This window comes from Notolepis coatsorum (genome assembly GCF_963971535.1).
Source record: "Notolepis coatsorum genome assembly, chromosome: 5".
NCBI classification, from domain to species: Eukaryota; Metazoa; Chordata; class Actinopteri; order Aulopiformes; family Paralepididae; genus Notolepis; species Notolepis coatsorum.
The window spans coordinates 17456121-17471975 of NC_140169.1; the positions used below are offsets into that span (position 1 = coordinate 17456121).

Sequence of the window (15855 nt, forward strand, 5' to 3'; positions counted from 1 at the left end):
ACAAAGGATCAGATTAAACCGAATATATATATTTATTTATTGATATATATTGCATAGTATTTGTATATCGTTTGATATCCCTTGTATATTCCTTGTACATATACACGGAATATCCCTTTAGCCTACTACAGACCATAATATTTCATTCTCCTATTGGACAGCGGTCCACCGGCGCCAGAGCCGCGCCTCCGGAGTCAGGTTCAAAGTCACCGCCAAGACATGTCTGTGCATGCCCGGCCTTGCCCAGGGATACGCGACAGAAATGAGATTGGCACTAGTTTGTTCACCGTGCATATAAATACGGCGCAGGTGAATACAGAAGCACTTAGTCTTACTTAGTCAGAAGTCTAAGAGTTACCCAATAAGTTGAAGCCTCACCCACGATACAACGTGCGGTGAAGTATGGCCTGTTTGGCCCCAGAATAGAGCATTGAGACCGCGTGCGAATTAATAACTGAATTGTCAGAGTTTGGCGCTATACCGTCGAGTGCGACATATTTCTATTAAGTCAATAATAGTCTATTTGTGTATAGTGTATCGTGCGGCTAAAGTTCTACAGTGACCAGCATCCCCAACGCTTCCTCGTATTAGCTAGAGTTCTTATCCAGGCTGGGCTGCTTTCATTGCGCTTTCACCCGAGGAGACCTAGACGAGAACCGTGTGGACATGTACACTGGATTAATCTACCCGACGACTACATAGCCCTTTGCGGCTGGAATATATTTGCTTTGGTCCTGTGATTTATGGAGCGGAGAATCGCCGACGCTTACACGTGTTGGATTTACCCCGAGAGGAGCCAAGTCGAGTCGGCGCCTCAGAGAGCCTGAGGCCGGCTAGCTTTCTTCACTGTGGAGCTACAGTCTACGGAGAACAGCTGTATTCGTCTGTGGATCAAGAGGCTATTGCACCGGCTCCTGTACCTGGAGTCTCCAGGACATTCATTGTTGATTTGCCTACGCACATTCCTTTGCCTTACAAGTGCATTCAAAGTATAATAGAAAGTATATTATATACCTTTTGCTCCATTAAATACTTGATTATACCTTTGTGTGGAACCGATTTCATTGTGGGAAGTGTTCATCATATTCATATATCATGTGCCAGTAATTAAAGTACATAAAGCGGTAGTGGTTTAATGATACCATACTTATCAATACAGTCAGGGAATTGTACCCCTCAGTTACAGTTGTGGTGTTAAAGTGTCGGGTTGGAGCGTAAGGCTTACGGGTCTGCTACGCTCGATTTTATGTGTAAACTTGAGTCAGTTGGTCACGTGACTCACAGTTGACATGTCTTTTTCATAACTGCGACTCGTGTGGGAAGGCTTCTGGGAAGTTCGGTCTATACTCTTTGACAAAAGGAGTGACTGGATGTAAAAATGTAAAACAGTTTTTACTCCCAGCTGTGCAGTTGGGTTTATACTGTTGATGCTTCTTCTTTATTATTATAAAGAGTTGGAGTTGGTTGCATCTCACCCCTCTTGTTGTTCCCCTGGGAGCCTTGGGGATTCAATGAAAGGTCTAAATAGCCTATTTATTGATGTGGATATACCCGCTGCACACATAGTGCTAGTTCGGGATGTTCTGTTGGACGTTAAGCAACTGACTGGCGCGCCTTGGTTGCTTGGGGTTAAAACAGCGTTTTTATAAAGAAACTGGGATGGGTTTTTTTTCCTCTTCCGACGACCTGTGTGGTTGTCGACGGATTCTCGTTCATATCGGGGGATGATGACAGAATGGATCTGAACATACGTAGAAGGGTTTCACGCCCTGGGGGTGGGCCGCCGGGCGCGGTTCGCACCGAACGTCTGGGTGGCGCCTTCTTTTCATGTTTAAGATCAACACGCATGTCTGCCCCTTCTCTTGGAGTTGGCAGATCGGCGTGGTTAGGGCACAGGACTGGTTCTGGACACGCTGGTCCGGATCAGTTGCACCCATTGTCCGCCGGGGATGCAGATCTGCTGTTCTGGTACCCTGAGGGACTTGGGCTTTTTTCGGGGGGAAAAATGCCAGGTCGGTCCGGGTGTCACAGGGTTAAGCGCTATGGAGCCCTTGTTGGGTACATTGTATTCTACACTGTCGTAATGGCTTACGGCCGTGCCAACCTGTACACGCCCGATCTCGTCAGATCTCGGCCGCCACCCAGGTTGGTCTTGGTTAGTACTTGGTTGGGTGACCTCCTGGGAATACCAAGTACGGGGTGTTGGGGCTGGTTCTCCATTTCTTTCACTCTTCTCTTACGCGTGGCGAAGAGGGGCCTGTTGGGGTGCTCTTTGACCTCCTCGGGGGATCCTGTGCTCCCCGTATCGCCGGGCCCGGTCCGGAGTAATGTTTTCGTTGACCCGTAGGCCCGGGATAACCCTGTTGGAAACTGAAACGATACTGCTGTGGTGCCGCAGGTACGTTTTGGAGTTTTTTTCCTGAGGGGTTATAGGAACAACCACCGCATTGGGTAACGACAAGGTGGTTGATTCCCTGGTGTGTTGGAGCAGTGTCAACTCCCGGGTTACCCGGTTGAGGGTGCCCCTGCACGTTCATGACGTCTGCCGATCGTGTCAGCCTTCTCTGCCTCAACCCCTCTGGGTGGGTTTTTTTTAAATGGAGGCTTGGTCATGCAACAACGCCAGCATACGCCCCTTCCGCCGGGGCGGCTGTGTTCAGCTGTCCCCTCTGGCGCCTGTCTCGTCCGCAGTCTCCAGGCTCGGGTTAACAGCCTGTTGCCTGGTTTCTTCCCCGGTGCGCTGCCTGCTTCCTTGGTAAGTCTTGTTATTAGGGCCGTGCTGACTGTCTGTACTGCAGGGTCAGTGTGCCAGGCGGTGTACTATTGGGGGGACAGGGCCCGCTCGGCTGAGGGGCCTTTGTCCGAATAAGCTGGCGATGTGGGGGGCGGGGTCACTAAGTGCCCACCTGGTGGGGTCTTGATGCTGGCATCATGGACCTCTCCGGGCCCCCGTTCCAGGGGGTCCAGTCCCTTTGGTGGGTCTGGGCCTTCCTTCGCGCTCCGCTGCTACGGCCTTGCCATGGGGTTGGGTTTGCCCTTGACCCCGTGATTCTGGGGGCAGTAACGAGGTTGTTCCCTCCGTTCGTTCCCGGGTGGCATGCGGGTTGTGCGTGTGTGTAGTCGTGGGGTCAGGCCACGGTCTGCTCACCCTGTGCGTTGAGTTGCTTGAGTGCCTCTTCGCACGGTCGGGTCCGTTGCCCTCCCGGGAAACCTCCAATAGGGGGGGTGCCCTCCATTAGGGGGGGTCGGGGGGGCTCGGCCCTCCCTGTTCTGATGGTTGTGGGGGGCCTTCAGCGGGGTGTATTTGTCGGCCGGTGGCTCCCGCTCGGCCTCCCTTGTGCATGAGTGACGCCGAGCGGAGCCACTATGTCACAGAACGTTAGGTTATAACTATAACCAAGTTCTGTTAATAGTGGTGATGCTCGGCGTCCGACGCCGCTGCAGCCCTTGATCTCACCTTGTGGTGAAAGCTTGGGAAGGAGGAGAGCAGGTGACCACACACCTGCTTATGAAGGTAAGCTAACGAGGGGTGTGGTCAGACGAATACTGGGATAAAGGTACATTGTGGAATTTTATTCAGTGCGCGTGCACATGCAAGGATAGTGCATGAGTGACGCCGAGCGTCACCACTATTAACAGAACTTGGTTATAGTTATAACCTAACGTTAAAGATATAGTGTTACTGTATTGCCTTAGTTAAGATATAGTGTATTGCTTTAGTTAAAGGGATGGTTGGATGATTTTTGGACAAGTTCTATGAAATACTTGCCAGTAGTCAATTACAGAGTGCCGTGGTTCTGGACGGGTTCTGAGCAAACCGGGAAGCTTTACACAGGATGCAAACAGGGTCATAAAACCAAAAAGTTTTGAATCCACACCACAACATGCATAGGGTTCCATTTCCATCACAAAACCACTGTCCTCAAGTATTTTGAAACAGCTGTTACCTGTGAACCGGCTCCAGCTCACTGGCTTTTTTCAAGAAACAAAATAGTGTCAAGTGACGGTGGTTTTGTAACCCTAGTGCCTGCATGTTGCCCCGTTTGCTTTCCGGTTCGCTCTGAACCCGACCAGAACTCAGACCACGAGGCTCAGTAAGTAAACAAATAGCTTAGTATCGACTACACTACACTACTGGAAAGTATTTCATACAACTTAATGCCCAAAAGATTTCTCAATGTCCAATTATCCCTCTTTAAGTGGACGTTATGATGAAAATGCAGTAAAACAAGTGTCTCTCTGTCTGTCAGGTACGTGGAGTCCCTGTCTCTTCCTCTGTCCAACGTAGAGCAGGAGCTGCAGAACAACCTGGTCTCCATCAATCTGAGCCAGGCCGGCTCGCAGATCGTTAAGATACACAACACCACACACCTCAGGTAGAAGGCATCTGATTACGGCTGTTGTTACAGCGCCACCTGTTGGACGCTTAGTTGCAACTCATGTTCAGAGGTTGAGGTTCCTCCCCAGTCTTTAGACATGCCCCTCCAATTACTTGTATTGCCCTTACAAAAAGGTATCATGGTATTTATTTAAACATTTTAAATATATAAATAATAATAATAATAATAATAATAGCAATCATGATATTTAAAAAAATAAAAAATGAACTCTTTAATTGCCAGACCCGAGATATATCGGGTTAACTCGCCATGCGTTGGCTGCCAGACCCGAGATATCTCGGGTTTTGGTTGTTTTTTCTTTTATTCGATTTTAATATCCTATTCAATGTCACGGACCTGTATGTTGCCGTTAAAAGGCATACTGGGACCCTGAGGGTGCAGTACCGGCCAGATCCTGCCAGGTGGCAGTATCGAGAGTGCAGTAAACCCTGTTCCAGACCGTGTGTTACGTTTAAACCGCTCCGGGCGCAGTTTTTTAGTACAGGGAAGCCTAGAGGTTCACTTGGTCGCATCGAAACGTCTACGGGACACTCGGTGCATGTGTAACGGGTGTAAAACTCACTCCCCAGAGGCATCCAAACTGAGCGCTTAGGAGGGAATTCCTTTCTTGGCGCAGCGGTTTGTGATGTCGCCCGCAGTGCGGACGCCTGGGGTTCGACTCCCACTCAAGGCATGGTCGAATTCGTGGCAGGGGCGAGTTGCCTCTGTTACACATGTGTTGTGCCGTATTATGTCGTGGACCAGATGAACATCAGATGGACATCAGATGGACCAGATGGCGATCAAACTATTGGAATATTCTTTTTGGAATACCCCCTATCAGAGGTAAGGACTATCTGACGTCAATTCCAGCTTGATCGTGCAATGTTTTTAGTGTTCAATACGAATGCCGTTACTGGCAATCAAAGCATCAGAAACTACCCCCCCCCCCCCCTTTCATGCATTCATGATGAAACATAATACCTATTATATACATTTAATTTGGAAATAGTAGCGTGTCCAGGCAAGAAACGCCAACGCTTATAGTAGAATTCACGTAGCACCCTATAACTCAGCCTTTCGGGAATTATCCCGGATCACTCTGAAATTATACTTATATTCACCACGGGATAACGCGCGAACATATGCATGACATTTTTTTCTCTTTTTTGCATCTTGGACGGAAGAAAGTCACTGTCAAATGACCATATTTTTGTCCCCATAGCTATAATATAGAATATAGATATAGCGGGCGGTTAGGTGGTCGAGCGGAGATTGCGTTCGTCACCAGCCCCGGAGCTGTGAGCTTGGTTCGCCTGTTCGAATCCAGCTCACAGCTCCGGGGTTGTCACCAGCTTGGCTGGCCGTCTGCACTGATACAATTGGCTGTATCAGAGGGTGGGAGAAGCTGGCGGGGTGGGTCCGGGTCGTTGTAAACAGCGACTCCTACAGTTCGGTCGGGGCGCCTGCTAAGCGCGGATTGGACGTGAGGGGGATAGTGTGGTCCTCCCACACGCTACGCCCTCTCAATGAGAATCCGCGCTGCCAGGTGAAAAGAAGCGGTGATTGGCTGGACGTGTGTCGGAGGAAGCACGTGGTAGCCTCCACTCTCCCAAATGATCTGACTGTGGGGGGTAAAGCGCAGCGACCAGGAAGGGACTGGGAATTGGCATACGACTAACATTGGGATGGGAGAAAATCGGAGTGACGCACAGTGAAAATATGTAATGGAAACCTGTCACGTTAGCTACAAGGCCAAGACTAATAGCTGGCACTGAATGAGTTAATTAAAAGGATCATGGTATATATATTTTTTTTTAAGTATCACAAATCACGATATTTACCAAAAGAAATCACAGTGTTTACAAAAAAGTATTATGGCATTTACAAAAAGGTATCATGGTATATTCCACAAAGGTATCATGGCAATTCCATAATTTCTTGGTCACTAAGATGGTTATGGAAGTACCATGAAGTACCATGATATTACCATTGGATTAAACTATGGTATTATTTAAGTACAAAAGTGGTACCGTGGTGATACATAACTTTTACTGTATCATCATCAAGGCAGTACCATGGTAAAGTATTTACAAGTATACAGTGGCTGAACTGAAATTACCATCAAACAACCATGATACTTTTTCATGAGGGTAGTTTGTTCTATTGTTGCTGTTTCATCATTACTGCATGCACCCAACAACAGACAGCATCTACATATGAATGAGACATGTTCAGTAAATGTTAATTCTACTATCCATGAAGCAAGGTATGAAGGCTTCTCCTTCCATTCATGTGTTGTTCTAAGGCTATAGCACCTACAGGTCGAGGTGCTATAGAACTCTAATCTTCAAAAGCCAACATTCTCCAACAAGAAATTAAGATCAACAACATTCTGTTGTGAGCATTTGTGCTCATTTTGAAGGAGGTTAATCATCATATACTCTGTATGATAGCATGTACAACAGTGCTGTACATACCACATATATACATTATATCTTTTTATTACATAGCGTTTTTAACATTCGCCGAAATGCTTGATTGTGATTGGTCAATAGCGCTCGTCAGAGGTCCGTTATTACTCGATATCGGACCTCTGCCGAGCAATAATGACCGCTGTGTGCAGCTGTAGCAATCAAGCCCACTGCATCAGTGCAGCCAATCAGACACACCTGCCGGTGTTGCTGGCGAAGCTGGCGGCGATGACAGCGGAGCGACAGAACAGAACTGCGTCTGCATTTGATCTCGTCTTGTCGATGGTGTAAAATGAATTAGGTATATTGTTAGTAAGTTAGCCATGTAATAAGCGGGATAATGTATAGCTATACTCGGTCATTGTCGCAAAATAATTGACCTTCACTACGTTTAAAGAACACCTCGGCGAGGCGCCTCTGTGTTCTAAACTCCGTGTCGGCCAATTATTTCACGACAATGACCTCGTAGCTATACATTATCCCTTACATATTTACTGCATATATATACATATCCAAAAATGTCTGCATATAATCCTCCTATATACCTACTTATACACCTGCATATAACTCTGTATGATAGCATGTACAATAATGCTGTATATACATATATTTATTCTTACCGGATATATATATATATATATATATATATATATATATATATATATATATATATATATATATATATATATATATATATATATATATATATATATATATATATATATATATATATATATATATATATATATATATATATACACCTGTCTGTAATACCTGTACATAATCCTTTTACATATCTGTAGATATTATATCAATATTTGTACATATCCTACTATATGACTATGATGTATTTATACCTGTATCACTGTACATATTATATTACAACTCTGTACATATATCTGATATCACTACACCCAGTAGTCCTAATTTATATATTTTATACCCAGTTTAATCACCTGTACATTGTATACTGTATTACTATTGCACTTTACTGTTACATTTGGACTCTGGTTGGATGCCAAACTTATTTTTGTTGTACTGTACTTTGACAATACTTTTTAATCTAATCTAATGTAAGGAGAGCGTTGACCTTCAAATCAATTCAAAACATGAAGATAATTTGAATGACACTCTCAAGGTTGAATATGCCTCTTTATTTGAAGGCTTTGTCCACTGAGCAGATCGTAAGGTTATGTATATAACCAAGTTCTATGAATTATGGTGACGCTCAGCATCAGTTGCATATATCTCGCTTCAGTGGATATGCACTGAATACATTTCTAAATGTACCTTTACATACCAACATCCGTCTGACCACACCCCCATCTGCTGCCTACATAAGCAGGGGTGGGGCCACACACTCATCTCCTTCCCAACAAATTTCACCACAATGAAAGATCAAGGGCCGCAGCGGCGTCCTGATGCTGAGCGTCACCATAATTCATAGAACTTGGTTATATACATAACCTTACGTTCTATTTCATTATGGCTGCCACTCAGCATCAGTTGCATAACAGGAGCTGAGCGGGAGCCAAAGCTCAACAAATGTACCCCGCTGAGGCCCCCCACAACCATCAGACCGGGGAGGACCGAGCCCCCCGACCCTCCCTAATGGAGGATACCCTCCCTATTGGAGGCTTACGGGAGGGAGACGGATCCGACTGTGCGAAGAGGAACTCAAGCAACTCAACGCACAGGGTGAGCAGACCGTGGCTTGGCCCCACGACTACACACACGCACAACCCGCATGCCACCAGGGAACGAACGGAAGGAACAACCCTCGTTACTGCCCCCAAAATCACGGGGTCAAGAGCAAACCCAACCCCGTGGCAAGGCCGTAGCAGCGGAGCGCGAAGGAAGACCCAGACCCACTGAAGGGACTGGATCCCCTGGAAAAAGGGGGGGCCCGGAGAGGTCAATGACGCCAGGCATCAAGACCCCACCAGGCGGTCACTTAGTGACACAGCCCCCCACATCGCCAGCGTATTCGGACAGGGCCCCTCCAAGAGCAGGCCCTTTCCCCCCAATAGTACACCTCCTGGCACACTGACCCTGCAACACAGGCAGTCAGCATGGCCGTAAAGCACTCAAAAAAGTTAACCAACGGAAGCAGGCAGCGCACCGGGGAAACCAGGCAGCAGGCTGTAGACCTGAGCCTGGAGCACTGCGGACGAGACAGGCGCCAAAGGGTCCAACTGAAAACAGCCCCCCCCCGGCGGAAGGGGCGTATGCTGGCGTTGTTGAGCACCATGACAAAGCCTCCATTAAAAAAAACCACCCAGAGGCAGAGAAGGCTGACACGATTGGCAGACGTCATGAACGTGCAGGGGCACACTCAACCGGGTAACCCGGGAGTTGACTCTGCTCCAACACACCAGGGAATCAACCACCCTCTCGGTACACAGACGGTGGTTGTTCCTATAACCCCTCAAGAAAAAACTCCAAAACACACCTGCGGGTATACACTGGCTATACCGCAGTACAAGTGTTTCAGTTTTCAAAAAAGGGTTATTCCAGGCCTACGGGGCGACGAAACATTACTTTGGACCGGGCCCGGCGGCTCTGGAAGCACACAGGGTTACCAGAGGAGGTCCAAAAGACCACCCCAACAGCCCCCTCTTCGCCACGCGTGAGAGAGGAGCGAAAAGAATGGAGAACCAGCCCTAAGCTTACCGCACTTGGTATTCCCAGGCGGTCTCCCAACCAAGTACTAACCAGGACCGAACCTGCTTAGCTTCCGAGATCGGACGAGATCGGGTGCGTTCAGGTTGGTATGGCCGTAAGCCATTACGATAGTGCAGAGTACAACATGTACCCAACAAAGGGTCTCTATAACTCCTAACCCTGTGACACCCGGGCCGACCCGGCATTTTCCCCCCCGAAAAAAGCACAAGTCCCTCAGGGTACCAGAACAGCAGATCTGCATCCCCGGCGGACAACGGGTTAACTGACCTGGACCAGCGCGACCAGAACCAGTCCTGTGCCCTAACCACGCCGACATGCCCACTCCAGAAGAGGGGGTAGGTATCCGTGTCGATCTAAAACATGAAAAGAGAGCGCCACCCAGACGGTCCCATTTGTACCGCGCTCAGTGGCCCACCCCAAGGGCGTGAGACCCCTCTACCTATGTTCTGATCTATTCCATTAACATCCCCCAGATATGAATGAGAATTCATCGAGACAACCTAGTAAACTGGCGCTCGGAAGAGACAAAACTCCATCCCAGTTGCCCTATAAAAACGCTGTTTTAATAACGAGCAACCAAGGCGCACTTAGCCCCCTGCGTGATTCTTAACAGAAACACCCCGAGCCAGCACTATGTATGCGTCGAGACCCAAACACATCAATGGATAGTCTAGCAAGACACCAGACATTGTTCCTCCAAGTCGCCTGGGAGAACGACACGGAGCCGCCGTGCTTCATGTTCCTTCCTCTTTTTATTTAAAAAAGAAAGAAACACAGACTGACATGAATCCCACGTGATGCAGCTGAGGCTAAATTTTTTTACATTTTTACATCCCGCCACCCTCGCCACAGGGAGGAGACGGAAATCCCCAGAGAGACTTCCCACGCGAGCGGTATAGATTGAAAAGAATATATTGCAACATTGAGCTATGTAACACTTGGGTTAGGGCTCTCCGAGGAGGAGGCACTGAACCAATACACACTCAATAATCGAATTGAATCGAATACACACACAATAGAGCAGAACTCCTTTTTGAAGTTCTACTCACCTTGACAATCTGAGGAGGAGGCTCTGAAACTCTGAGGAGGCTCCCTCACAGGGAAGGAGAGTCCGAACTCACAGAAGGCACTTCTCCCAGAGGAGGAGCTTCGTGAGGAGGAGCTCTGACAACTCCCTGAAACAGATCCATAACATGGACCTGAACAACCCACGGAAGTCTTACCAACAGAGACGCGCTCAGTGACGTACTCTATGGCGGGGGAATTTCCGCGGTGCACACGCCCAATCTTCCAGGGCGTGGGACCAGGAAACTCCCCCTCCCCCCTCTTACCCTGTAACGTGCCGAACAGCAACGTGACAGGAACCTTGAAGGACAGGAGGTTTTAACCCCTGACCAATCAGAAAAGGGGAGGAAAGGATTACCAGTTCACCCCTTTACGACCCCTCCCCATGATACGATGTAATGACAAGTAGAGCATGACACAGTCATAGCCTGCTACACGAAGCATCGAACAGCCTCACATAGCTCATGTGATAACCTGCTACCTGAGTTTTACTAAGGAAAACACAGAACAGAGAGGGCCCCCTTAAGAGCCCCGGTCCAGACTTACACATGTGCTTCTGTGGGCCAACCTAACCCAGTTGTAGATCACAAAGACACACACAACCCTTCATCACAACAAAAAATGGCACAGTACACTCCTACTACAGAGGAACGCCGTTTTTCATAACGAGAAAAGACAAAATCCTCGATTATGTATTGGCCACAGGCCTTGCTAAGCACACATGATAAGTGACCAAACAATATTTTCTTTAGGAAAAAATTGTTTCTCAAGCGGAAAGCACAACCCCAGCAATTAAGCTGAGGGTTACATCGTATCCCCACAAACACAGTGACACAATATATTGTAATCAAACATGTCTGAGAGGAGGGGGGGAAGCCCCAGGGAAACCGGGGGGATCACCTCTCCTACCTTACCCTTGATACGACCAAGTTGAACAGGTAACCCTGTTAATATGTGAACACACTGTTCATTGTCATCACAGGCTGAGAAAAGAATTCATTCCTCAATCACATGTCACTAAGCATAGCTTCACAGGTTAATTAACCCCCTTAGTTGTGAGTTCACCCACGTTACAAACGTTACATGAACACACATGTTCTCGTCACAACTAACCAGATCATTTTTACACATGTAAGCAACAACGCCGATTTCTATGGAGAGAGAAGCTATACCAGTGACAAGACAATTCACACACAACACGCGTCGTATCCTCAATGTATTGCAGCAACACACGTTTTGGAAAACATCGTTATTACAAAACATTTAGAAGGGAAGGAAAGAAGAAGTGTTTAAAGTCCGGTCAGGACTCCTACCCTGAGCGCAGGCCGCGAGAACTGCAATCTGGTTAACGGGACACTGAAGTCGAACACGGCATCTCCCGTGTTGGCGACGAGGGTAACGTCGCTGCGCCACCCAGTCGCTACGTTTCTCCATGTTGACGCAGTTCTCGCTGGCAGGGCTCCCGGTGTAGGTTCGACTAACATCCTCTGTCAAAGATGACGTCGTAGTCAGAGTGTTTAAGGCATGTTTATAGTCATAGCAATGTTCAACAGTGTAGCATTAAGCTAACAGCCGCTCTCGACTGATAGCAACAAGCTAATATTTACTAGCCTGGTAAACACAGCGAGCTAGCGCCGCAGCTAACAGCTGACTGGCTAACACAGTAGGCCACAAACTAGCACGCCAGCTAAGCAGCCATCACCTGAACTGTACACAACGACATAACAAGCAACACTTCAGACAGGCCGCCATCTGAAACCCTCCTCATCCTTAAGAGAGAAACGAAAAAGAAATGTCAACACAGTTTTCAACGGTGATTTTATCAGATATACGGCGGAGCCGGCACAATTCCCATCTGGGCTGCAGCCGACTTGAACATGGATCTTCCGATAACGAACATCCATGCCCACATTTCCTCGTTTAGGGTGTACTTCCACTCAAGTGAAAGATGGGGCCTGCACGGGACAGAGAAGCATCCGCTTGTCCAGAGAATCCTGGGTTCACCAGGAGGAGAACTAGAGACACAGCCATGAGCGGTCGCAAATTCCTGAGCTCCCGGAGCCCTCGTCAATACAGCAAGCAAAAGAGATTTTGCGCACATTTTCTCCTCGTTATGTTTTGGATAACGGATTCGTACCTCTACTCAACGATGAAGCACAACCAGACAGAAGAGGAGAGAAGAGCAAAAATAGAAAAGGAGGTACACAGCGACTTTTATTTCCAAAACGGCACGGAGCATAAGCACCTGGCCGTGGGGACAGCGACCGTTCACGCAACATTAACGGACAATCCTGAAAGAAAGAACAGACCCCCGAATGGCAGAATGGACCGAAAGACCTTTTTGTCCCTTATCCTGCTACTCTCGGGAGACATTCATTTAAACCCAGGCCCGGTCTTGACCAGAACTCAGGCGAGAAGACTTGGTCTGGCAGAGCAAGAAGCGAGGGAGGTTTCCATTGCGACCAACAACAACATCAACAACTCGACCTGTGGCTACATCTACTGTGCGGACGGCAACGCTTCACCAATGACGCCGCAGCAGACGAGCACACGTGAGGCAGAGACGAGAGGAGGTGAACCGAGGGTCGAAACCATGACGACCATCTCGACGCGGGATTTAAACATCTCAACGCCCGATAGCCGGCTAGCCAGCGGAGCTAACAACGTAAACATCCAGGAACGAGTCCTTTGTTGTTCCAGCACGGCGCGGGACCCGACCCCCCCCTCCCCCCTTCTTTGTTGTTCCAGCACAGAGTGGGACACGACCCCCCCCTCCCCCCTTCCCACCCACAACAACAAAGCCCCCCAGCCCCACACAGAGGAACAGATCACAAACGAACAATACTTCGAACCTGCCAACATCAATGAAATAACCAACGCCAATGGACTGAACATTTTTCACATTAACATTAACAGCTTAAAAAACAAATTGGATGAAATCAAACAATTATTCATAAATGGTAAGGCAAACATACTGTGCTTCTCAGAAACTAAGCTTGACGATTCTGTAAAAGATCCAGAGATAGAGATTGAGAACTACTCAATAATCAGGAATGATAGGAACAAACATGGAGGTGGTGTCTGTATGTACATACACAAGGACACCAAATTCATCAACAGAAATGACCTGAATCATAAATCAATTGAAACTGTATGGGTGGAAATCCTATTCGAAAGGGCGAAATCCCTACTGGTTGGCACAGTCTACAGGCCGCCAGATCATAGTGGCTTTTATGATACACTGGATGGGTGTTTAGCTGGAGTTGAGGATGTAGACAAAATTCTTATTGGAGACTGGAACACGGATATGCAACGAAAAGATGCACCCGTCTTCAAGTCATTCAGTAGGTTTTGTGATCTGCACGGCCTCAGTCAGCTAATCACCCAACCCACATGTGTATGTGAATCAACTCAGACTACCATTGACCTCATTCTGACCTCCGACAAGTCCAAGATCTCCAATAAAGGGGTTATAGCATGCGGGTTAAGTGATCATTATATGATATTCTGTACCCGCAAAAAACTAAAACAAAAGGCTGGCTGCCACAAAACAGTCACATCTAGAGACCTCAAAACCTACTCTAGCGAGGCCTTCAACCTTGAACTGGAGAGTCTGGACTGGTCAGATGAACTCAATGGTACACTGGCTGAAGAAACATGGCTTGGTTTCAAAACCAAATTCTCAACAATACTAAACGACATGGCCCCCCTAAGAACCACCAGGGTAAAAAATCGCGCGGAGCCGTGGATGCACTCCGAAATACTGGCCGCTATGAAAACCAGAGACAAAAAATGCTCTGAGTTTCGTAAAAGTCAGTAAAAAGCTTACTAAAAGCACGAGCAGTGAACTCCAAGCCCACGTGACTGAACTCAAACTAGAAAGAAACAGACTAAGAAACGACGTAAACTCCATGATCAAAACTGCAAAAAAGAATTTCATCAATGACAAAACTGAGGAAAACAAAAACAAACCACGTGAACTTTGGAAATTACTCAATAATCAACTAGGATGCAGTAAAAAACTTAAAACCAGATTCTCAAACATAAACATAAAAACGGACAACACGCTCATCACAGACAAGCTGGATGTAGCCAATTACTTAAACATTTTCTTCACAAACATAGCCACAACACTGGTAAACAAACTACCCTCCCACTCAGGGCTTTATGGGGTAGAACACATAGTAGCTTACTACAAAAACCTAGGGGTCCGCAAGGACGACTTCAAGCTGGAAATGGTAACAACAGATGAGGTACTCAACAAACTGAGCGCCCTCCAACCTAACAAGGCCACTGGCCATGACAACATCCCCTCCAAATTCCTCAGAGACTCAGCAGCCGCCATCACCCCAATCATCACACACATAATAAACCTCTCCATAAAACAGGGACACGTCCCCAAGGACTTCAAAATTGCGAGGATGACCCCTCTGCACAAAAAGGGCAGCAAATTAGACCCAGGCAACTACCGCCCTGTTTCTATTCTCACCTCCATCTCGAAAGTCATGGAAAAAATTGTCTACGAACAGGTCGAAAAGTACCTAGCGGAAAAAAATCTAATCTACGAATTCCAATCTGGCTTCAGAACATCCCACTCCACTGACACATGCCTTCTCTATTTGAATGACCACATCAAACAAGAGGTGGACGCAGGCAAATACTGCGGCATGGTCATGCTGGACCTACAAAAGGCCTTTGACACGGTCAATCACTCCAGTCTGATTGACAAGCTAAAAGCAATTGGTTTTGATAGTCTATCAGTGAGCTGGATGCAATCCTACCTTGAGGGGAGGGAACAGATGGTGGAGGTAAACGGTACCCTATCCCCCCCCCTCACAGTGAGCTGTGGTGTTCCACAAGGAAGCATACTAGGACCGCTACTGTTCCTAATTTATGCAAATGACATGTCGTCAGCTTGAGACTGCAACTTGTTCCTGTTTGCGGACGACTCAGCCCTGCTGGTCTCTGACAAGAACAAGTTACAGGTTGAAAAAACCCTCAGCTCGGAACTAGGCAGAATCTGCATATGGCTCGCTGATAACAAACTATCATTACACATGGGCAAAACAGAGTCCATTCTCTTCGGTTCAAATAACAAACTCAGCAAGACCGACGGCTTCTCAGTTACAGTGGGTGACAATATTGTAACAAGGAAAGATGAAATTACCTACCTGGGTTCCATCCTAGAGGCTAATCTCTCCTGTGACAAAATGGCATCCAATGTAATAAAAAAAGTCAACCAACGAACTCGT

The 15855-nt window shown here is 47.3% G+C and overlaps 1 protein-coding gene across 1 annotated transcript in view; it reads left to right on the forward strand.

Annotated features, from left to right (window-relative positions):
- Nucleotides 1-15855, forward strand: part of tmprss3a (transmembrane serine protease 3a) — a gene marked incomplete at its 5' end in the record, with an annotated part of 104221 nt that overhangs the window by 36620 nt on the left and 51746 nt on the right. Inside the window, one exon of the mRNA XM_084314027.1 lies at nt 4251-4376. Within this exon, the coding sequence (XP_084170153.1) occupies nt 4251-4376 (126 nt within the window). The remainder of the gene's footprint in view (nt 1-4250; nt 4377-15855) is intronic.